General features: G+C 33.3%; 1 protein-coding gene across 3 annotated transcripts in view; it reads left to right on the forward strand.

Annotated features, from left to right (window-relative positions):
• Positions 1-24688, forward strand: part of LOC145690833 (uncharacterized) — a 73479-nt gene that overhangs the window by 9112 nt on the left and 39679 nt on the right. For 2 of the 3 annotated variants that reach the window (XM_081766164.1, XM_081766171.1), the window contains exons 2-3: positions 252-427; positions 7614-7662. In XM_081766164.1, the coding sequence (XP_081622290.1) occupies positions 252-427; positions 7614-7662 (225 nt within the window). Of the gene's footprint in view, positions 1-232; positions 428-7613; positions 7663-24688 lie in introns of all 3 variants that reach the window. The other variant, XM_081766181.1, reaches the window with a different exon arrangement.

Consider the following 24688-nt stretch of genomic DNA (forward strand, 5'->3'; position numbering starts at 1 on the left):
ATACGTTTCCTTACTCGCCTTCCCTTTGATCCATTAGCTCTTTGAAGTTCCTTCTTTTGGAAATTGAAACAAAAATTTCCATTTTGTCTTTCATTATGATATTGTATTTATCGATCAGTGCAAACATTAACTATTCGATATGTAGTTCTAGTATTTGGAAGCCATCGGAAACAAATGATGACGGGAGCATGTCATGCTTGACTCATACATTTATAATCCCCTTTTCTTACAGTATATTTATTATTTTGAAGGTATGACGAACTCCATAGAAAGTCTCTTAAGAAGATTTACTAAGGAAGAGTTGAAAAGCGTTGTACATAATGTATGTCCTGAAATAGCATGGACAAATGTAGAGGAGGAGATTATACACAACAGAAGAAAAGACAACAAGTTATCCTTCGTTGATGTAATAACGAGACAACTGAAGGTAAGTATTTTTAATATCTTAAAGGCTTTTCTCTAATCTCAACCCCACATTTCTTTAGTTTTAGTGAATAATATAAAGACAATCAAGAATGAATCAGCCAGTTTAGAATGTGTAGAATGAGCCACCTAACAATTATGGCATCATTTAGAATGTGTAGAATGAGCCAACTAACAAATTATGACGTCATTTAGAATGTGTAGAATGAGCCAGCTAACAATTACGGTATGACGTCATTTAGAATGTGTAGAATGAGCCAGCTAACAATTATGACGTCGTTTAGAATGTGTAGAATGAGCCAGCTAACAATTATGACGTCGTTTAGAATGTGTAGAATAAGGCAGCTAACAATTATGACGTCATTTAAAATGTGTAGAATGAGCTAGCTAACAATTATGACGTCATTTAACATGTGTAGAATGAGTTAGTTAACAATTATTACGTCATTTAGAATGTGTAGAATGAGCCAGCTGACAGTTATGACGTCGTTTAGAATGTGTAGAATGAGCCAGCTAACAATTATGACGTCGTTTAGAATGTGTAGAATAAGGCAGCTAACAATTATGACGTCATTTAAAATGTGTAGAATGAGCTAGCTAACAATTATGACGTCATTTAACATGTGTAGAATGAGTTAGTTAACAATTATTACGTCATTTAGAATGTGTAGAATGAGCCAGCTGACAGTTATGACGTCGTTTAGAATGTGTAGAATGAGCCAGCTAACAATTATGACGTCGTTTAGAATGTGTAGAATGAGCCAGCTAACAATTATGACGTCATTTAAAATGTGTAGAATGAGCTAGCCAACAATTATGGCGTCATTTAGAATGTGTAGAATGAGTTAGCTAACAATTATGACGTCGTTTAGAATGTGTAGAATGGGCCAGCTAACAAATTATGACGTCATTTAGAATGTATAGAATGAGCCAGCTAACAATTATGACATCTAGAATGTGTAGAATGAGCCAGCTAACAATTATGACATCTAGAATGTGTAGAATGAGCCAGCTAACAGTTATGACGTCGTTTAGAATGTGTAGAATAAGGCAGCTAACAATTATAATGTCATTTAAAATGTGTAGAATGAGCTAGTTAAATTGTAACGTCATTTAGAATTATAGGAGCTATAGTGTTGCCAAAATATCTTGATCCGTGGCAAAAATGCAAACTAAAGCTCACACGCACGCGTTGAGCAAATAAGGGTTCAGCCGTTACTAAGTGAGAGATCCTTGTAGCCGTCCGAGTGGGACTCCTTCAGCAGATAGCAGCGCTTGGAACGGAAGATTAGGTATCAAGTCAGTGTGGTATATCTATAGCTAACAATTATGACGTCGTTTAGAATGAGCCAGCTAACAATTATGATTTCATTTAGAATGTGTAGAATGAGCCAGCTAACAATTGTGACGTCATTTAGAATGTATAGGATGAGCTAGCTAACAATTATGACGTCATAAACTGCTCAGCCAAATTTCCAGTCTATAAGCAAATGTTTGGAAACTTATTAGTTTATTTAATAACGTTTTTCAGATGCTATCTGGCTTACTTTGTGCTTTTAGATACCCTTCATTGACCTTAAGTTATTCACTATAATTTAAAAAAGTGGAAATGAGGTTAGCGAAGAGCATAAGATGATGATTTGGATGTTGACTCTGCCTTGAATTTAACTCACTCATTCGTTGTGTATCCAAGAAGAACCACTTGAAGGTAACAATAGGCAACATTTGTATATGAATTATTTCGTATTAAACTTTGTCCCAAATATCTCTACAATAGATATGTGTAAAATATATGGTAGGATTAGCAAGCAAACATTCTGATTGCGGCGCGAAATTTAATTTTTTCTTCTTCGATTGTATTCGGCATGTCAAAATAAGTGCTCGTGCAAATTTCGGCAATTCAACCGCCATTGATATGGCAAAAAATACTGTATATATATTTAACGTTTCCGCTCCCTATAACATTCTTTCCTTCTGGCAAAATCGTACACTTTTACTAAGAACCATATAATTTAACTCCTAACTAAGATAAAAATACCGAGTCATATACCTCATTTGAATTGCAATTAAGTAGCCTTCCGTTGGTATATGCCTAGTTTGAATTCTTCGAAAAACAGGAAAATAACGTAGAAAACTGAAATTTATCTATCTGTACTTCGAAAATATGTACGGGACATTTGTTGCATACAGTCATTATCTTCAAATAGGTTAAGAGCGAATAACATATTCAGTATTTAGAGAAGTTATTAGTCATTTCTTGTACATATTAATTTACATTGAAAAGACAGGGCAAAAGCAACGACATCTCTTACCATAGAAACAAACTTTTTGTGGCTTTACGCGATCCATAAGTTCTTTCTTTTACAGAGAGCGAAACAAGCGGAAGTCTGACGGTGTGAGGTTAGGCTATGCGGGGTGTGGCTAGGCAATATTGCGTCATGCTCCAATAATTTTTGACGGGTGATAAAACTTGTGTATGGTTTCGCGTTATGATTTAACACAACTTCACGATTAACGAGCTCTGGACGTTTCTGGATTGTGCTTCGTTCAGACTGTCCAATTACCGTAGTTCTGTGGGAGCTCCGAAAACATACCTTTAAAAATTCCACCAACTGAGAGCATAACCTTCTTGTATTGAATGTCGGCTTTCGGTTTCGTTTGAGGCAAAGAATCATGTCAAGACCAAGACCGTTTGCGCACCACATCATTATAAACAACCCATTTCTCATACCTAGTTATCAGTTGCAAGAGAGAATTGTTTTTTTCGCAAGTTTAATGACTATATCATAGATGTTTATGTGCGGCATCAAGTGAACTTCTTTCAGTTCATGAGGAATCGAAACATTGAGTTTGTTTATGTATCCAAGCTCCTTCGGGTGGTCGTGAACGCTTGAATGATTGGTGTTCAATGTTTCTGCAATCTCTCGTGTGGTGTAACGTGCGTATGACTTTATCAATGCCTTCATTTTATCATCAACTTCGCTGGATCTCTATGACTGAAGAGCTTCGTTGAAATCGATAAGTTTAACATCCCACGATTATGCATCGAGGCTAAGGGAAAGTGACCGAGTGACTTTCCTGACAATCCAATGTTTATATCCATATACAATACATTGTCTTTCATACTTACTTTATCGTCCTTTGTCCAACCGTAATAAAAGTGAGTTCGTGAGATCACAGTTACTGTCTGCTCGTAGATGTTCGGAGGAACAATAAGGTTGCGTCTACTAACTAACTCTCACGGTGAGAATCACGGTATAAATATCGGGAAACTCACAATTTCGCTTTTATTCTGACGTCACTTAAAAGATAGGGGACAACCCCCTCCCCGCGTTTCGTAGTTTACCAATTAAAAAAACGAAAAGGATTATTTCGTTTAGAAAAATTACAAGTAGGGCTTCCAACTCTGGAAAATAAAAATAAAAAAACGGCACCCTTTCAAAATTCCCTATGATATGGGCCTAAGTGTGAAGTATCTCTGTTCGGACCCATCCGTGGGAAGGAAATGTACTATCGTGAACAAAAGTGCATTAGCACCTGTAATTCTACATATCCTTAGTACATTCACCGATAAGCTTAATAGATATATTGTGCTACAAATTAGAAACTGAAATCGGCATTGATCATTTTATTGTATTTACCAGTAACTGCCACTTTAAAATTGTCAAAACGGAGGAACAAAAGTATACTAATCTTTACGTGACAATTTTGGATTTGGAAAATGAAATTTATTCTTTAAACTTCAACTACAAGGAATTGCTTTACGTCCTTTTTTACTCTCAATAAATGAATAAAATTCATTACAAGTAAATTTCAAACTTTCCCTGACAGTCCCTGTCATCTTTTAAAATATCTCAACAAATGAACAAAATATATTAATCGTTGAAAGATGGTGAAAGATGACAGTTTTGGGTTTGCAGAACTTTTTAAATCTATACTTCGAACTAGATGAAATTGCTTCGAACTAGATACAGTTTTTTTTAAAAAGTCATAAAATGGTTGGTAAGCTTTTTTTATCTGTAGTTCTGGTTATGCTTTTAGTAATAGAGGTATAGATTGGAGATAAAAATTTCTGGATAACTCTTTATGAACCAAGCATTTAAGATGTTTATTTATTTTATTCTGAATACGGAATTTAGAAAGAAACTTAGTAGTCAAGTTCACTGTAAATGCTCATAAGTTAGTTGTTTGTGTGTGTGTGTGTGTGTTAGTACATTTGAAATAGATATCAACACGAAGAGAAAACCCTTTATCTATTCTGCGATCAAGTTGACTTTGGGACAGATAAAAATTAGATAGATAAATTTACGTATATTGTAAATTCTTTTAAAACTATCACAGTATTGCAAGTGGTGATTATATTCAATGAGAAAAAGCAGAAAGGCTATTACTCACCGCAAAATTTTTGGTTATTTTCGATATGCTGATGATACTTTGATTTTGTACAAGCACCCTCAAGAATTAAATAAACTGTTCGATGAGTTTAATCAAATTCACCCTAGAATAAAATTTACGAAGGAACTTGAAGAAAATGGTGCTCTTAACTTTCTTGACAATACCATTAAAAGACATAACAATTAATTTGTTACTTCGATATACCGCAAACCTTCTGCTAGTACAAAATATATCAACTTCAAATCATCACATTCATGGCTTCAGAAATTAAATGTTTGGGAAAACCTTTTTAGGAGAACTCTTTTACTTTCAGACCTCTCTGAGGATCTCAACAAGGAAATACAGTATTTATTACAAATTGGACAGGAAAATGGTTTCCAAAAATCTTTATTGTTAAAATGATACAAACAAGTACAACAGGAGATTGTCGGCACGCACCATCAACCAACAACAGATGCCGTAACTGACAGATGGATTGGTGTCTCTTTGGTTCCGCATTTTTTTAACAAAAATCAAGAAGATTCTGCAGAGATGTAACGTACCGGTTTATCGGTAACAGTACATTGATTTTGTTGTTGTTGTTGTTTGTGTTACTATTATGTGGCCCCCGTATAGTTGATTAGTGCAGGGTTGATACCGGTAATATGTTAAACAAACTATTTGCTGAGCAAAACAATATATTCACATAATAAAGTACATACGTGTTACAGTTTCGCCAACTAACACGTATGTACTTTATTATGTGAATATATTGTTTTGCTCAGCAAATAGTTTGTGTTTAAGTATATACAAAGCAAAGCTTCTACTTATGGAAAATATTACGTTAATATGTTTATTGGAGTGTATTTGTTGTTAGGTTAATTTTCCATTGATTCTTTGATTCACTATACTTGCTTTTGGGTTATTATTCTTGACCTAAGCCGTAGGAAACTGTTGACTTGCTATTGTTCGTGTGAAAATAAACAAACCAATATGCGTGATGTCACTTTCGTAAACTTTAGTATAAGATTACCGCAATAATATTGACATTCCGCAAGTTATACTAAATCTGAACATCAAAACAGCGTAAATCGGTACATAAGACCGACATAATATGTAAATATTAAATTTATAGATTTTAATTACGTACACTGTAAAGTTTTATAATATTCCAATGCTTACAAGAATTCGCGGTTGCGATGAATGTTATAAGTGTACATCTTCGTATTGGTGAGTGAGGCTTGGGATTGATGACGACAGTTGCTATTCAACTATCAATGGCAAGTAATACGTTACTCTTTTGTTTAGAAAACTATGTCTGCTGTTAACTGACCCAAATAAGTGAGTGATCTGAAATTATCCTGAACGTCTTTAGAACGGTAAAGTTTAACAGAAAAGGGATAGGATGCAATTTTAATAATAATAATAAGATATACATGGTTGCAATAACGAATAATTCATACGTGGTTCAAAATAATCACCATATATAGTTACTGTGTGCGAGTAGTTACGTTATATATATATATATATATATATATATATATATATAGAAGAAGAAGAAGAAGAAGAAGAAGAAAATATAATCAACAAGGAGTCCGTGGTAGGGACCTCCTGGACATTAAAAAAAATTAAGACGGAAATTATTGCAATTTAGAACTAAACCTGTGACTAAATTAACATCTCGGCTGAACCTGTGTTGCATTTGGTGTTTAAGGAGGTTTCCGTTAAAATTTTATCTAACCTGTTTCGGCTACACCACCGAGCTACTGGTTCCATGGACACCATTTTAAAGTGGACCAGAATCTAGGAGACGTAGGAATCAGGACATAAATGGAATCCTACCCTGAAAGAGAGGAAAGCAGAGTCGGAGTCTCACTCGTGTCAAGAGTTCTATGCCTATAAATGTCTACACTTCTCTATTCCTTCCCAGAGAATGAAATCAGTTGTTACAGCTTTATAACATTCGGTTTTGATATAATGTCGATTTCAAACAAAATTTCGTTCTGCTGTCAGTATTCCTATTAGCCAGAATCAATATAATTTTCGTTCCGTCACATTGGGAAATAACTGCTATTATATAAATATCAGGAGGAATCATGGAAAATATAATGTAGCCTCATGTATCCGTTCAATGGGAATTCAGCTTCAGTTTGCTGCCCTTCCTATAACAAGACTGACTCGTAATTATCATTTTGGTTAGATTAAGAGAAGGTGCTGATCAAAGATACAAATGTTCTGTCTCCCAACTGTAAGTCTTGATATGTAGATTGCTAAGAATGCGTTCCGTAGTAATGCCAATAGTCTGTCACTTAGATTTTTTTTTTTTTTTTTTTTTTTTTTTTTTTTTTAATTTGTAGCTGCATTTCATATGTATATATTTCATGAATCATCATCGAGAAGTAGTTATAGTGTAATGATATCCAGGAGAAATAAATATTATTTGAAGTTGTCTTTTTACTACATACTTTCACCATTTGAAAAGCAAGACCAGAAAACAGTGAACAGCAACGTACGATGTCAGAGTGTTTCTGTTCCCGTGTGTTTTAATATTTGACAGAAGATTTGTTTTTTACATATCCTAACCTTTCAACCATTTTTTAACCATCCTTCAGGTGTTTTTTAATATCCTTTTTGAAGTCTGCCACAGGCTGATGAAGGAAGTTGCATCTTCCGAAAGCGCTACCTGTTGCATGTAGAAGAAAATTCTGCTACATATTTTTTGCGGTGAGAAATAGCCTTTCCGCTTTTTCTCTTTTAAAAACTCTTTATTATTCAATAGTGAACTCAGTATTAAGTATGAATATTTTTTTTTCTAGGACGCTGGTGTTGACTTTTTGCAGAAGGCGGAGAGCTTAGAGCTTTATGGTATGTGTTGTATATATAGAATAGTATTAGGATAAGTATGGATATATAATCTATCACTCACAATAATTGGTTAAAAATAACATTGTTTTAAACCATAGTCATTTTATATCTATATTTCTAGCATGTGGATTTCGTGTATATATATATATATATATATATATATAATATATATAATTGTACTAATGATCCAGTTTTTCTAGTTGATTTAAATTTATTGAAGATTAAAATAACATTTTGCGAATAAATAAAAGAAAAAATCCCAGGATACTGTATTTTCTAGGAATTGAGAAAGTAGTATCCGATATTGTAATACAAATATTTTTGTGCCACCATCAAATGAACTACAAGTAAAATTAGAGAAATTTCAATTAAGTTTTGATTACTTGTCATAAAGACTTTAAAGGGCTTGTTATAAAGGTTACCTTTCTCTTCAATATGCTTGTGCTTATAGCGATTCCCTCACTTAAGTGAATGGCAACAAATCATAGAAAACCTATTGATTAAGTAGTAAATTTATGTATTCAGTACAAATATGAATCCAGAACCAGCTCTTTCCGATTTGTATTTACCAGAGTACGGCCTGTTAAGTAACCGCTTGCTTAATTTGGCTGCACATCTGTAGAGTCTTGAAGATATAAACATACACAGTTATTAATTCCCAAGTTGGTCTTGTGTACAAGTTCGATGTTTCTGTAGAATCAAAAGTGGCCGACTCAAGTGTCACTGCAATCAATAAGATGTAATTAAAGAGAAAGTGAATGTTATACATTAAATATTTAATAATCTAATTTTTTTTAACGTTTTTATTTCGAAATTACTATTGACATGATATTAATAATGTACTGAGCCAGGGGTATAGCCACAGTAACCTTCCCAAATCGAATTCATCTGTTAAGTGTTTATTTAAACATGTTTACTACTGGAAATGAAGAGTGATTATAGTAGAACAAGCTGAAATGCCCGTTCTTTTACATAGGGAGAATAAGGTTTAATGGATATTAAATATTGCAAAAATTGCTCCTCTTTTCCCCTTTAGATAAGGAATTTCCGAAAACGCTTTTAATTTAGTATAGGAATTTCACATAAACTAATGAAAGGAGGAAACAACCGATTTGTTAGTATATATGAAATCACAACCGTCATAAGGTGCTCAGTATATGGACACAGGATTATCCAATCACAGCAGGGGTCTGTGGTACAACCCACATGGTCCGAGATAAGGTCACCGATCTCGACAGTGAGAGAGTAAGTAACTGTTCTGGGAAGCGAACTGAATGGTGTAATAGTTAAAGCATCGGTGCGGTATGCCGAAGGTCCCGGGTTCGACTCCCGGTCCAGTCAGACACTTATTCACTCTTTGTTATAGAATTCGCACCTATAGAGGATCCTCCTTTCATTAGCAACTGGATCCACATTTCACTTTGTATTCCTATTTCTGTGAGATCCATCTTAATATTGTTCTGCCATTTGCGCCTAGGTCTTCCTAATGGTCATTTTCAGATTGGATTTCCAGTTAAAACTTTTAAAACGTTCCTACTTTCTTCAATTCTAGCTACATGACGTGCCCCCCTGAGCCTTCTAGACTTGATGATTCTAACAATGTTTGTAAACGGTATAAAGTATGCTGTTCCTCCCTATGAAGTTTCCGCCATTCCCCATTCCTGTTCCTCTTGGGTCCGAATATTCGTCTGAACATTGTATTCTCAAATACTTTGTCTGCGTTCTTCTCTCAAAGTAAGTGACCATGTTTCGCAAGCATACAGCACAACAAGCATGATTACCGTTTTATACGTTTAAAGTTTCATCTTCCTCGACAGAATTCGCGACGACAAATTTTGCAGTGTTAAAATCCTTGTTTTCACTCTAAATAATAATGTGTATGTAGTCCGTGTATGGCGAGTTATTAATGCTTTCACATACTGAAGAAGACTTTCAGTTCGCTCTTAGTATATAAAAGCCCGGCTCACCTCAAAAGGTTATAGTCTCTCTTCCCCCCCCCCCCCCCCCCCCCGCGCTCCGAAAGACAAACTTGCTGGATACACCTCTCCACGTAACACTTTAGGATTTTAGTTTAGAGTTTAGAGATTTTGTAGCATCGCAAGCACCATAACACAACATGACACAATAATTAACCGGTATTATGCCGTATTATTTTAAATGATTAAATGATTTCGAGACGTTTTGTCTGTCGTTTTTGTATTGTTTTCGTCTGTCGCAGTATTTAATATAAATGCTGATGAGAAGAACTCACATTCTTATTTGTTTTTTCTAACACTGGATTGGAACATGAGCCATTCTATTAAAATTAGCTGGCCAGCTAAACCTTTTTTACTGCTCACACAAAAATACAACAGAGGAAGTATATATTTAAATTAGCATACATATTTATATATACAATAGTTGAAGTGCATATTTACAAAGCACTTCAGAGAATATAACGGGACTATGGTTAATACTACGTAGAATAAATATTGCAAAGACCAGTGTTTCCAATTCCATACTCTAAGAGGAAATTACTCCTATATAACTTCTTTCAGCATAAACGGGTGAAAAATGCTAGATAGAATTAACGTCAATGAAACCTAAATTTTTTAATGGAACTCACCTCAGATTTTATCAAGGTTGCCACCATCGAAATTTAATTTCGGTTTTTTAGTTCTAATATACTGTAATTAATAAGCCTCGAAAACGTTCCTTTCGATTTATGATTGGTTGTGCGAATGATTTTGATTTCTTTAGTACTATATTTTGGCACCTAAATATTTGAATAAATCCGTGATGTCAATGTTCTTCTTAGTCATATCAATGTATGAACTATCACAGTGACAGATGGCCTCATTGACAGACAAACTATTCCTTGAAATCTGTGGATCTCATACTTGTGAGATTATTAGCTAATATATAAACTTTCTTTCCTTCTTCTTTCTTTCAATTAAATGACACTTTTGGCGAATACAGAAAGGAGATCCAAGGGTCATTATTTTTAATTTAGATTTTTTATTTATTTATTTATTTTTTTATTTTAAAGAAAGTTGAAAGTTCAGTCTCCGTAAATGATTCTTTGTCATAGTTAGTGCATACTAGGTTGTAAGCAGGGATGGTAAAAGAACAGGTTCTGATCCGCTTTTGAACCGGTTCAGGCACCAAGAACCCATGCTAAAGACAGGAACCTGTCCGGAGCGCTTTCACAAGAACCGATTCATTTTCCATCCCTAGTTGTAAGTTTTTAAAAACAAAGTGAACCATAAGTTAGTCGTAATTGTGTGCGAATCAGGGTGGGAAAAAACCATTATTATTATTTTTTTTTTTTAAATAATTTTTGTTGATTTTTTGATTTAAATCGATTTTTTTTATTTAAATCAAATCTTTCTCCTCGTAAATTACAAGTCGCGAACTGAAGAAAAAGCATTAGGAATTAGTATTAAATGCTAATTATGCCATTTAAGTGAAAGTATTAGGATTGAATTTTGAATTAATCCCCAATTGTTAACCTCTGTTAATCTCAATCAATGTTTCTTAACCCTTTTAAATTATGGCTTTTTTTAAAAGGAAAATTACAAACTTTCAGTCAAGCAGCTACATCATCATCCCTATTTATTCTAGGATCATGGTTCATACATCATTCTTTTCAGAATAGAACAGCTTTTGAAACGGTAACATTCACATTTCCCTATCATGTCCCTGAAGCGGGAAATTTTGAGAGAAAATGGGATTTTTCTTACTTCTTTTTTTTTTTCAAATTTTGATCCCCTCTGGACTCCTTTGTGTTAACGCACATATCTCAAAATGAACTGGGAAATACTAAGGGGTGTACTAAATGTGTGTATAAAATTTCGAGCTATCTTGAATAGTAAGAACGGGGAAAATATTTAACAATGAGTTAAGAGCATCCCCACAATGCCCCAGATAACCCGCATGTAATATAGAAATTTCCTCAGATATCTCTATTTATCCTAGGGTCGTGATTTGTATATTATTCTCTTCAGAATAAAGATTATTTTCAATCGTATCATTCAAATGTCTCCATCGTGTATCTGAGGCGGAAAAATCACGAAAAAAGGGATTTTCTGTTAAATATATCCTTTTTTACTTTTTACCCCTCTGAACCAACCCCCTGTTTTAAGGTAGATCTGAAACACTGAAAAATACTAAGGGGTGCATTGAATAAATGTGCAAAATTTCAATCTTCTAGGTGCAAAAGTAAGCCCGCGAAAAATATCCCCCAAATCCCCAGATTCCCTTATAAAACAGGATCTCAGGCAAGTTTCCTAAAGCATCCCTATTTATCCTAGGATCATGGTTTGTACGTCATTCTCTTCAGAATAGAACAGCGTTTCAAACGGTACCATTCATATGTCTCCATCTGAATCCCGGAAAAAGCTATTTTGTTATTTTTTATTTATTTATTTATTATTTTTTATTTTTTACATTTTCCCCTCTGGACCATCCTGTTTTCACGCAGAGATCTGAAAACATCTGAAAAATACTAAGGGGTGCACTGAACTAGTGTGCAAAATTTCAGTCTTTTGAATGCAAAATGTAAGCCTACCGAAAAATAATAATAATAGGCATAACAAAAAATATCTTTTTAAATTTATGATGTCATCACACACTATGTCTCGACGCAGAAAGGCGTGAAAGCATATGTAACATGTTCTACAATGCCTTCAGTCTTGGAAAAAAAAAACGAAGTAAAAAGGTTTATTGGTACTTTTTTAATCGAATAATGAAGATTCGATTTTTAATAGGATAAAAATAAGTAATATAATTTAAAAGTTTAAGCATTAAGGAAAAAGTATAGCAACGTTTATCAAAATGTAACTTTTTTTTTCAGAAAAGTTCCTGATATTTTGGTAGGGGCATATTTTTAAAAAATTGAAACTAGCTTGAGGCACGAAATACATAAATTTCGCCTAAAGTTATAAATCTTTAAAAAAAAATCGGAGAAGGGATAGGACCTCTCTATATATGCCCTATTATCTGGGAACAATAAGCAGACGCGCACGCGAAAGAATTTTCGTCTTAAATGTCGATGGTGATTTCCCCGTTGGAATAGTTAACGATTTAAAAACCCAAACCCATTGTTACGAAGAAAAGAAAGTATTGCTCCGTTGCCCGTTCAAAACGGGATTTTCCCTAATCATCCTGTGCATGACACTTGTTTTCATACTATGCTGTACATACTGTACATTTGAGTCTCATTGTGTTATGATTATTAACTTCCGTAAACGAAATAATACAACAGAAACGGGAGTTTACTTATTTTCACTTTAAATTATTTTATTTCTGAAGTTGATTTAAATCAGTGATTTTTATTTAAAAAAATCAAGTGCGAATTAAGGAACTTACTTGACATATTCTATTGTACTTTGCTATTTGGCTTTGAAGTGTACTCAATAATGGTTAAAACTGAATGAGAGTAATTGATTTGGAAATTTAAGAAGAAAAAAAATTCTGGAGACATGTCTACAGATCAATTATAGCAAGGTATATAAGAATGATAATCCATAGGTCTCTCTGTCATTGACCAAGATTGTTATGAACCATTTTGAATGCAAAATATTTGAAAAAGAACAGTTCAATTTTATTAAATATAAAAGAGCTGAAATATGTGCTTAATTATTTAAAATGAAAAATTTAAATGTCATGTCATATGTCTGAAGAATTTAATGTCTCTTGAGATATTTTGAAATTGCCATCTTATAATAATTGTAATCCGTATTCCCTCTCCCCCCTTCCACGTCGTATTTCCAAAAATCCGTCCTTAGTGGTATTTCCCGTCACAAATCCTACGTACTCACCAAACTTCAAATTTCTAGCATAAGTAGTTCAACCTAGGCGTTGATTAGTCAGTCAAAGACTTTATTTATTTATTAGACATTTATTATAGAGATTATAGATATGCTGACAATATTGTTGAAGCCTACAAAACTGATTAATATTACAGCCTTCTTGAGGAAGTTAATTTGATATACCTAAAAATCAAATTTAGTATTGACTACTGAAAGGATAATGCTTTGAACCTTCTAAGTTTCACATTTAATAGACGGAATAATACATTCTGTTCAGATTATACAGAAAACCACCTCTTTGTGACTAGGAAATCCGAACTCCGTGATTTTTTTTTAGTTATCAGTTGTCTTCTTCATCGAACATACAACCCAGCATCGTAAACAGGTTACGTATTTGAAGCATAGAAAGCCATGAATACCGACTTGTCAAACTGTTTGCACAGCTTTTACCTAAATTAGCTCTTCGGTATTTGTTTAAAGAAAGTAATTGAAAATGATTTTTTTAAAAATAATTTTAAAACTAGTGCAACACTTACTTGGTTTAATTGTGTCTATAGGACTATTCCTGAACTGTTTCACCCACTTATTCTGTGACCTTTCCCAACAGATAAAGGTCATTTACATGAAGATCGAATCACTTAATGAAAACATCTTGCACTTTTGAAGCAAAGGGTTCTAAAATTTGGAAAACCGATCTCTTAATTACTGGTTGCTTTTGAAAAGAAATTCCTGCAGAAATTTCTTGATGAAAGTACTCGAGACATAATAAATCTTCTGTTGGTCCAAACTACGTCAGAGTTTTACTTGAACTACTTCTGCATTACTTGAAGGTAAATATACGCTTAGCAATACGCATAAAATTAACAAAAAAATAAGTTTTAGTAATTCTATATAGTATCCTTCACTTAGGAAGTAGTATGTGCCCTATCCAAGTTTCAGAATCCTCAGATACTTCCGCAACAATTTTTAAACAGGTAGTTGGTAAGTATTGCAATTTATATGTACGTAGCCAATCTCCCTAGTAGTAGAAAATGGATTGATCTGGGCCAACATCACTCAGCATTGGCCAACTCAGGAGCCCCTGGGAAATTGAGCACCTTACACCGTGAACCCACGGTCTTTTACGACCTCCATTTTAGGGGTGAATTTATTCCCTTTTATGAGCACTTTTTAGGGGGTGTACTCGTTCTCTTTTATGAGCATATTTTTAGGGGTGAACTCGTTCCCTTTTATGAGCATATTTTCCACCCCTAATTGAACATAGCAGATAACACATAAGATTACGAACACATATAAGAGTAGATAACACACAGCAGAGACTACGTAACATAGCAAAGGTGAACCCGTTCCCTTTTATGAGCACTTTTTTTCAACCCCTATTCGAACATAGCAGATAACACATAAGATTACGAACACATAGAAGAGCAGATAACACACACAGCAGAGACGACGTAACATAGCAAGGGTGAACCCGTTCCCTTTTATGAGCATATTTTTCAACCCCTATTTGAACATAGCAGAAATTACACTGAGACTATGAACACACAGCAGAGCAGATAATACATAGCACAGCTAATAAAAGAGTATGGCTTATTTTCCAACCCTTATTTTAACATAGCAGAGAATACATAATATTCATTCCCTTTTATGATCACTTTTTCAACCCCTAATGGAACATAGCAGATAATAGGGGTGAACTCGTTCCCTTTTATGAGCCCTTTTTTTAACCCTTATTTTAACATAGTAGATAACACATAAGACTACGTAACATAGCAGGGGTGTACTCGCTCTCTTTTATGAGCACTTTTTAGGGGGTGTACTCGTTCTCTTTTATGAGCACTTTTTCAACCCCTATTTTAACACAACAGAAATGACATAAGAATACGTAACATAGCAGAGCTAATAGAAGACTATGGCTTATTTTCAACCCTTATAAGACTATATAACATAGCAGGGGTGTACTCATTACAACCCTTATTTTAACATAACAGAAATAGCAGACAATGAACAAAGATTACAATCGAACACCCACGGTCTATAGATAGTCATTTTAGAGGGTGTATTTATTCGTTCCCTTTTATGAGCACTTTTTTCAACCCCTATGACCATTTTTTCCACCCCTAATTGAAATTACACAGCAGAGCAGATAATACATAAGATTCGTTTCCTTTTATGAACACTTTTAGGGGTGTATTCGTTCTCTTTTATGATTACTTTTTCAACCCCTATTTGAACATTTTAACATAGCAGAAATGACACAAGCATGTCCTCAAACTACTAACCATCGTGAACAAAGGTCAAACTCAAAAACGAAACAACATATCGAGGTGCTGTTTCCACATTTAGCAATTGGTCATCAGCTAGTACATGTTAAAAAAGTACTGACCATCGAGGTCAAAGGTCAAAATACTTAAAACCTAATAACTCGGAAACGGATCCACATATTGAGGTGCTGTTTCCACATTTAATAACTGGTCATCAACTACTACAAGTTCCAAAATAATGATCATCGAGGTCAAAGGTCAAAAACTCGAAAACGGAGCCACATATTGAGATGGTGTTTCCACATTTAGTAATTGGTCATCAACTACTACAAGTTCCAAAAATAATGACCATCGAGGTCAAAGGTCAAAATACTTAAAACCTAATAACTCGAAAACGAAGCAACGTATTGAGGTGCTGTTTCCAAATCTAGTAATAGGTCATCAACTACTACAAGTTTCAAAAATAATGGTCATCGAGATCAAAGGTCCATCTCGTAAACGAAACCACATATTGAGATAACGTTTACTCATTTAGTAAATTTATGTGATCTATTCAATTTTGTACAAAGCAGAAAAAAAGTGAACGAATAAATTTGAGTGGCTTATTTACTTTTGTATTAATGAGAAAGAAATCAAAGAAACAATTTTAACTAGCGCAGAATTTCTGTAACGCAAAAATTAATTTGGATGGAGTATTTATTTTTCGACTAACAAGAAAGAAAGCAAAGATATGCCATATTAACTAGCTGAGAATTTTATATCATCTTGTACTATTTAAACAAACGAAGGGATAAATTTAAGTGATCTTTTCCATTTTGTACCAAGGAGAAATGCCCTTTTAACTAGCTCAGAATTTATAAAAAAGCTAAGAAGGTCCATTTTATCTATTTAAATAAACGAAGGGATAAATTTAAGTTATCTATTCCATTTTGTACCAAGGAGAAATGCCATTTTTATCTAGCTTAGAATTTCTAGTGCATGTTGTATTATTTAAACAAAACGAAGGACTAAATTTGAGAAAGCCAACATGGACCATTTTACTCAAATTTGGATGGAGTATTTAGCTTTTTATGAACCAGAAAAAAAGTGAAGAAGGTCCATTTTAACTAGTTCAATATTTCTGTACAATTTTGTACTACCCAAATAAACGAAAGAATAAATTTGGATAATCTATTTTTATTTTTGTACTAATCAGAAGAAAATCAAAGAAGGGTCATTTTAACTAGCCAAGCAGAAAAAGGAAAGAATTAACACTTTGTACTAATTAAGTAAACAAAGGTATAAATTTGTACTGACCAGAAAAGAAGAAGAAGGATCAGCATTCTATACTTTTTGTGTCATTTATTGGAGTGTCCTATTTCCTTTTGTACCAACGAGAACCATTTTTAACAGGCCTAGAATCTTAGACCTTTTTGTAAAATGTGTACCAAACCGTAAAAAGCAAGGAAATACCATTTTTAAGCTAACCAGAAAAAGCAAAGAAATGCCTTTTTAACTATCTCAGAATTTCTTGACCATGTTGTACTATTTAAAGAAGCGAAGGGATAAATTCAATTTTTTACCAACGAGAAATGCCATTTTAACTGGCTCATAATTGGAGTGGTCTATTTAGTTTTGTACCAAGCAGAAAAAGTAAACAAAGGTATAAATTTGTACTGACCAGAAAAGCGAAGACATTTTAAAAAAATAATAAATTTATTGGAGGTGTTCTATTTCCTTTTGTACCAACGAGAACCATTTTCAAATGGCTTAGAATTGTATACCTTTTCGTAATATTTGTACTAAACAAAAAGCAAGGAAATACCATTTTAAATAGCTCAGAATTTCTTGACCATGTTGTACTATTTAAAGAAGCGAAGGGATAAATTCAATTTTTCATCAACGAGAAATGCCAGTTTAACTAACTCAGCATTTTATACCATTTTGAAATTTTTAATAAACAAAGGAATATACTTGTACTAACCAGAAAAAAGCAAAAAAAAAAGAACTTTTGTACTACTCCAATTAACGAAATAATCAATTTAGGCGTTCTACGTTTTATACCCACGAGAAAAAAATATCCATTTTATTTAAATAAACAAAAGAATAAATTTGTACTAACTAGAAAAAGCGAAAAAGGATCATTTTAACTGACTCAGAAGTTCTATACCATTTTGTACTATTTACGAAGGGATAACTTTTGAATGAGCATTTTAACTAACTCAGAATTTTATAACATTTTATAATCAAATAAACGAAGAAACAAATTCGGATGGATTATTTAGTTTTGTACCAAGCAGAAAAAGGAATCCAGCAAGGTCTATTTTAACTAACTCAGCATTTTATCTTTTTGTGCTATTCAAATAATCAAGGGAATAAATTTGAGTAGTCTATTTTATTTTTGTACCAAACCGAAAAAAAGCAAGGAAATACCATTTTAAATAGCTTAGCATGTTACAGCTTTTTGTGTTTTTGGTCTACCCAATTTTTTGACCATGTTGTACTATTTAAACAAACAAAGGAATAAATTTGTGTGACCTATTCACTTTTGTAACAATCAGAAAAAGGAATATGGTCAATTTATAAGTTTTTGTGCTATTAAAATTGAGTGACCTATTCAATTTTATACCAAGTAGAAAAAATTGAAGAATGAATAAATTTTGTTTGCAATTAAAAAAGCCGAGAAGGTCTATTTTTAAATAGTTCAGTATTGTACTTTCTGTACCAACCATAGAAAAACAAAGACCATATTCTGCTACTCAAACAAACGAAGGAATAAATTTGTGTGACCTATTCACTTTTATAGCAAGCAGAAAAAGCCCCTTTTAGTTTTATACCAACCACGAAGGTCCATTATAACAAGCTCGGTATTTATATACCATTTTGTATTACTCTAATAAATTTGGGTGGTCTATTTCATTTTTGTAACAATCAGAAGAAAAACTCAGAATTTTATACGTTTGTGGTGCTACATTTTCTATATTGTCATCCAGATCAGTTTATTTATTTCTTTTAAAGAAAACGATACATTACTCTCACTGACAATTCAGTTGCCAGAGTCCAATGTTTGTAATATTACAATAGTACAAATTGATCCATTTATAAAATAATATAGTTAACAGTTCAAGTTCTTCTATTCTTACACAATCAAATGCATATGCTACAGTGGGCTCAGTGTTCATTTATAGAATTAAATAATTGTTTATATTTCTCTAAAAACATTTCTACTATTTCTTTGATATAATAATCACACTCTGTAATGTATTCATACACTAGATTAATTTTTTTCTCCAAAGTATAAGTGTTCTTAATATTGCAACCTTTAAAATGCTTCTTTAAATAAAGTTTATAGATTTTCTCTCTCATTTCACGTTTAATTAAGATCGTCCACACCTTTTGTAATAATTCGTAATCATACTGCAGCAAACAGTTATGATCTTTTTCATTTTCATTATGTTTAGAACATGCTTCACATAATAATACTGAATTTGGTGTATACTCATTAAATAATTGTATAACACATGTATTACTAATACTTTCACTAGTACACCCGCACTCATTAGCTTCCACTTCAAAACAGGTAATATTTGAAATACTGTCATCATCACTTTCCGGGAGTATTTCATCATTATATCTATTATAACGTCTAAAATAATACACTTCTTCTATTTCCTGTGTTGGATATATTATTCTCACTTTATCACGTAATTCATCTGGCAAATCGGGGTCAGACGGGTGAATTAACGGTATAGGTTTTTCGTTTTCACGCTGAATTTCTTTTTCTCTAGGTGAAACATAAACAATTTCCATGCTAGTCATTTTTTCTGCTCTTCAGCAAAAACAAATCAAACAAATAATTTTATATATCTACAATACAAGCATTCTATGCATTCTCCGTCTTAAATAATATGTTTCAAGCAATACAAAGAAAGAATTCCTTAATATAACATCATGATGTATGTTCTATTATTTTCCAAATATACTCCATAAACTTATATTCCATTATAATAAAATACATAAATGCAAAAATATATATTTGTCTTTTTTACTTAGACGAGGAAGGAAAGTATAAGAATAATTGAATCGTTGAACAATAGGCAGTACCTTACAACCCTCACTATAACGCATTCGTAACGTTGCTTAAATATCTGCAGCACTCTTTATAGATGGTTTGGAACATGGAACTTTGAAAACTTTTCTTTTCCTTGATGAGCTGATTCTTCTGCTGTGATCAAAAATGGCCATGCATGCTGTTTCTTCTTTTTTTCTGTAGTACGCAAATTGCTATGGAGTCTGTTCTACACAATTATGACGCAACTCTGGTTTGTTAAATCTCACATTCAAATATTTTATGAGCCTTACTTAGTGACGGGAGAGGCAATTTAAATTGTTCTCTGGATGACAAAATATACAAAATGTAGCACCACAAACGTATAAAATTCTGAGCTTTTCTTCTGATTGTTACAAAAATGAAATAGACCACTCAAATTTATTAGAGTAATACAAAATGGTATAAAAATACCGAGCTTGTTATAATGGACCTTCGTGGTTGGTATAAAACTAAAAGGGGTTTTTTCTGCTTGCTATAAAACTGAATAGGTCACACAAATTTATTCCTTCGTTTGTTTGAGTAGCAGAATAAGGTCTTTCTTTATTTTTCTCTGGTTTGTACAGAAAGTAGAATTTGAGTAGTACAAAATGTACCTTCTCCGCTTTTTTTAATTGCAAACAAAATTTATTCATTCTTCAATAGGTCACTCAAATTTAATAGCACAAAAAGGTATAAATTGACCTTCTTTGCTTAAGCCACTCAAATTTATTCTTTCCTTTTTCTGATTGTTACAAAAGTGAATAGGTCACACAAATTTATTCCTTTGTTTGTTTAAATAGTACAACATGGTCAAGAAATTGGGTAGACCAAAAACACAAAAAGCTGTAACATGCTGAGCTATTTAAAATGGTATTTCCTTGCTTTTTTCGGTTTCATACAAATTTTACAAAAAGGCATAAAATTCTAAGCCAGTTAAAAATGGTTCTCGTTGGTACAAAAGGAAATAGGACACCCCAATAAATGGCACAAAAAGTATAGAATGCTGATCCTTCTTCCCCTTTTCTGGTTAGTACAAATTTATACCTTCGTTTACTTGATTAGTACAAAGTGTTAATTCTTTCCTTTTTTTCTGCTTGGCTAGTTAAAATGACCTTTCTTTGATTTTCTTCTGATTGGTACAAAAATAAAATTTCGTTTATTGGAGTAGTACAAAATGGTATAAAGATCTAAGTTAGTTAAAATGGTCCTTCTTCACTTTTTTTTCTGGTTCATACAAAGCTAAATACTCCATCCAAATTTGAGTAAAATGATTCATGTTCGCTTTCTCAAATTTAGCCCTTCGTTTTGTTTAAATAATACAACATGCACTAGAAATTCTAAGCTAGATAAAAATGGCATTTCTCCTTGGTACAAAATGGAATAGATCACTTAAATTTATCCCTTCGTTTATTTAAATAGATAAAATGGACCTTCTTCGCTTTTTTATAAATTCTGAGCTAGTTAAAAGGGCATTTCTCCTTGGTACAAAATGGAATAGATCACTTAAATTTATCCCTTCGTTTGTTTAAATAGTACAAGATGATATAAAATTCTCAGCTAGTTAATATGGCATATCTTTGCTTTCTTTCTTGTTAGTCGAAAAATAAATACTCCATCCAAATTAATTTTTGCGTTACAGAAATTCTGCGCTAGTTAAAATTGTGTTTCTTTGATTTCTTTCTCATTAATACAAAAGTAAATAAGCCACTCAAATTTATTCGTTCACTTTTTTTCTGCTTTGTACAAAATTGAATAGATCACATAAATTTACTAAATTAGTAAACGTTATCTCAATATGTGGTTTCGTTTACGAGATGGACCTTTGATCTCGATGACCATTATTTTTGAAACTTGTAGTAGTTGATGACCTATTACTAGATTTGGAAACAGCACCTCAATACGTTGCTTCGTTTTCGAGTTATAAGGTTTTAAGTATTTTGACCTTTGACCTCTATGACCACTAATTTTGAGACAGGTAGTAGTTGATCTCTTGCTAAATGTGGAAACAGCACCTCAGTATGTCGATCCATTTAAGAGTTATTTGGTTTTAAGTATTTTGACCTTTGACCTCGATGGCCACTATTTTTGGAACTTGTAGTAGTTGATGACCAATTACTAAATGTGAAAACACCATCTCAATATGTGGCTCCGTTTCCGAGTTTTTGACCTTTGACCTCGATGATCATTATTTTGGAACTTGTAGTAGTTGATGACCAGTTATTAAATGTGGAAACAGCACCTCAATATGTGGATCCGTTTCCGAGTTATTAGGTTTTAAGTATTTTGACCTTTGACCTCGATGGTCAGTACTTTTTTAACATGTACTAGCTGATGACCAATTGCTAAATGTGGAAACAGCACCTCGATATGTTGTTTCGTTTTTGAGTTTGACCTTTGTTCACGATGGTTAGTAGTTTGAGGACATGCTTGTGTCATTTCTGCTATGTTAAAATGTTCAAATAGGGGTTGAAAAAGTAATCATAAAAGAGAACGAATACACCCCTAAAAGTGTTCATAAAAGGAAACGAATCTTCTGTATTATCTGCTCTGCTGTGTAATTTCAATTAGGGGTGGAAAAAATGGTCATAGGGGTTGAAAAAAGTGCTCATAAAAGGGAACGTATAAATACACCCTCTAAAATGACTATCTATAGACCGTGGGTGTTCGATTGTAATCTTTGTTCATTGTCTGCTATTTCTGTTATGTTAAAATAAGGGTTGTAATGAGTACACCCCTGCTATGTTATATAGTCTTATAAGGGTTGAAAATAAGCCATAGTCTTCTATTAGCTCTGCTATGTTACGTATTCTTATGTCATTTCTGTTGTGTTAAAATAGGGGTTGAAAAAGTGCTCATAAAAGAGAACGAGTACACCCCCTAAAAAGTGCTCATAAAAGAGAGCGAGTACACCCCTGCTATGTTACGTAGTCTTATGTGTTATCTACTATGTTAAAATAAGGGTTAAAAAAAGGGCTCATAAAAGGGAACGAGTTCACCCCTATTATCTGCTATGTTCCATTAGGGGTTGAAAAAGTGATCATAAAAGGGAATGAATATTATGTATTCTCTGCTATGTTAAAATAAGGGTTGGAAAATAAACCATACTCTTTTATTAGCTGTGCTATGTATTATCTGCTCTGCTGTGTGTTCATAGTCTCAGTGTAATTTCTGCTATGTTCAAATAGGGGTTGAAAAATATGCTCATAAAAGGGAACGGGTTCACCCTTGCTATGTTACGTAGTCTCTGCTGTGTGTTATCTACTCTTATATGTGTTCGTAATCTTATGTGTTATCTGCTATGTTCAATTAGGGGTGGAAAATATGCTCATAAAAGGGAACGAGTTCACCCCTAAAAATATGCTCATAAAAGAGAACGAGTACACCCCCTAAAAAGTGCTCATAAAAGGGAATAAATTCACCCCTAAAATGGAGGTCGTAAAAGACCGTGGGTTCACGGTGTAAGGTGCTCAATTTCCCAGGGGCTCCTGAGTTGGCCAATGCTGAGTGATGTTGGCCCAGATCGATCCATTTTCTACTACTCTCCCTCTATAAAAATTGTTTCGTGAGTCTGAAATATGTATTTTTGGATAGTGCACATATTACTTCCCAAGTGAAGTCTTGACCCGACTACGGTACCTCACATAGTTTGAGAGCTGTTCACTTTTTTTTTTTTCTCTCTCTCTCTCTCTCTCTCTTCAAGTTTTCGGAAGCCTATAACTCTGAAAGAAAACCTTTGTGCACCCAGGTTGGTCTATACTTTTTGTCTTATCTTGGTGTCAGGAATCACCTTCCAAACCTTGTCGGTTTTGAAACACTGTATATATATATATATACTGGAAATCAATATCCTTACTTTCTACGATTTCAACTTCTGATACACGTAAACGTAAGATATTGTAAACGTAAGAATTCTAATTTTTTTGCATGGTCAACCTGGAGGCGGCAAACGGTTCAGGAAATCACCACATCTTGGTAAAACTTGAAAACCTTGTATTTTGACGTCCTAATCGTTTATGAAAATGATTTTTTTTTCGATTACCGAACGCGCATACCAGGTAACAACAGTAGCCTTTAACAAAATTCAACATGAGTACCATGTCAGTTTCTCAGTTTCATTTTTTATACATTCAGTGCACATAATATTAAGTTTAGAAAAAAGTTCTAAACTCAATCTTTTCTTAATTCAATATAAATCATTATATTAGGAAAAAAAGGAGGCCATTTTACTACACTATAAGTTGTGTGTAAACAACGTGAACTTGTACCAGTTACTAAGAAATTTCCTTTTCAGTTTTTAAAATCCTTGCACCTAATGTCATTAACTGATTCGATATTCATGTCAATGATTTTCCTGTTGAAAAAGGCCACAGAATAAGTGACTGCCCATTAAGCGATTAAGGCTAATGGAGACGGATGATTTAGGCAAGTGAATGATTATGGAAGAATTCGTGGAATGAGAATGTGGGAGGAAATTGGGAAAACCCACAAACATGATGTTTACCACAAATTTACTTGGCCGGGGATCGAACCAAGGACCTCACGTACCAAAGATAAGCCCTCTACACTGAGTTACCGTGCCCCCATTTTGAAAATATGTATTTCAGATGTCCTCTTGTACTTCAGTAAGTGAATGGATTCTAGAGGTTCAGATTTGCAGGGAATTATAGGAGAACAATAGAAGAAATGCAGAGGTCTTATTAAACGCTTGCAGGGGCATGGGTTTAGAGGTAAATGCAGAGAAAACGAAATACATGGAAGTTCGTCGAGATTGTAATACGGCAAATTATAGATGCGTTAAAATATACTTTTGATAAAGTGGATCTTTTAAAAATCTAAGTTCAATATTAACAGACCAAAACCATATTCACGAAGAAATTAAATGTCGACTAAAGCAGGGAATT

The sequence above is a fragment of the Thermobia domestica genome, chromosome 1, assembly GCF_964235325.1.
Source record: "Thermobia domestica chromosome 1, izTheDome1.hap1.1, whole genome shotgun sequence".
Lineage (NCBI taxonomy): Eukaryota > Metazoa > Arthropoda > Insecta > Zygentoma > Lepismatidae > Thermobia > Thermobia domestica.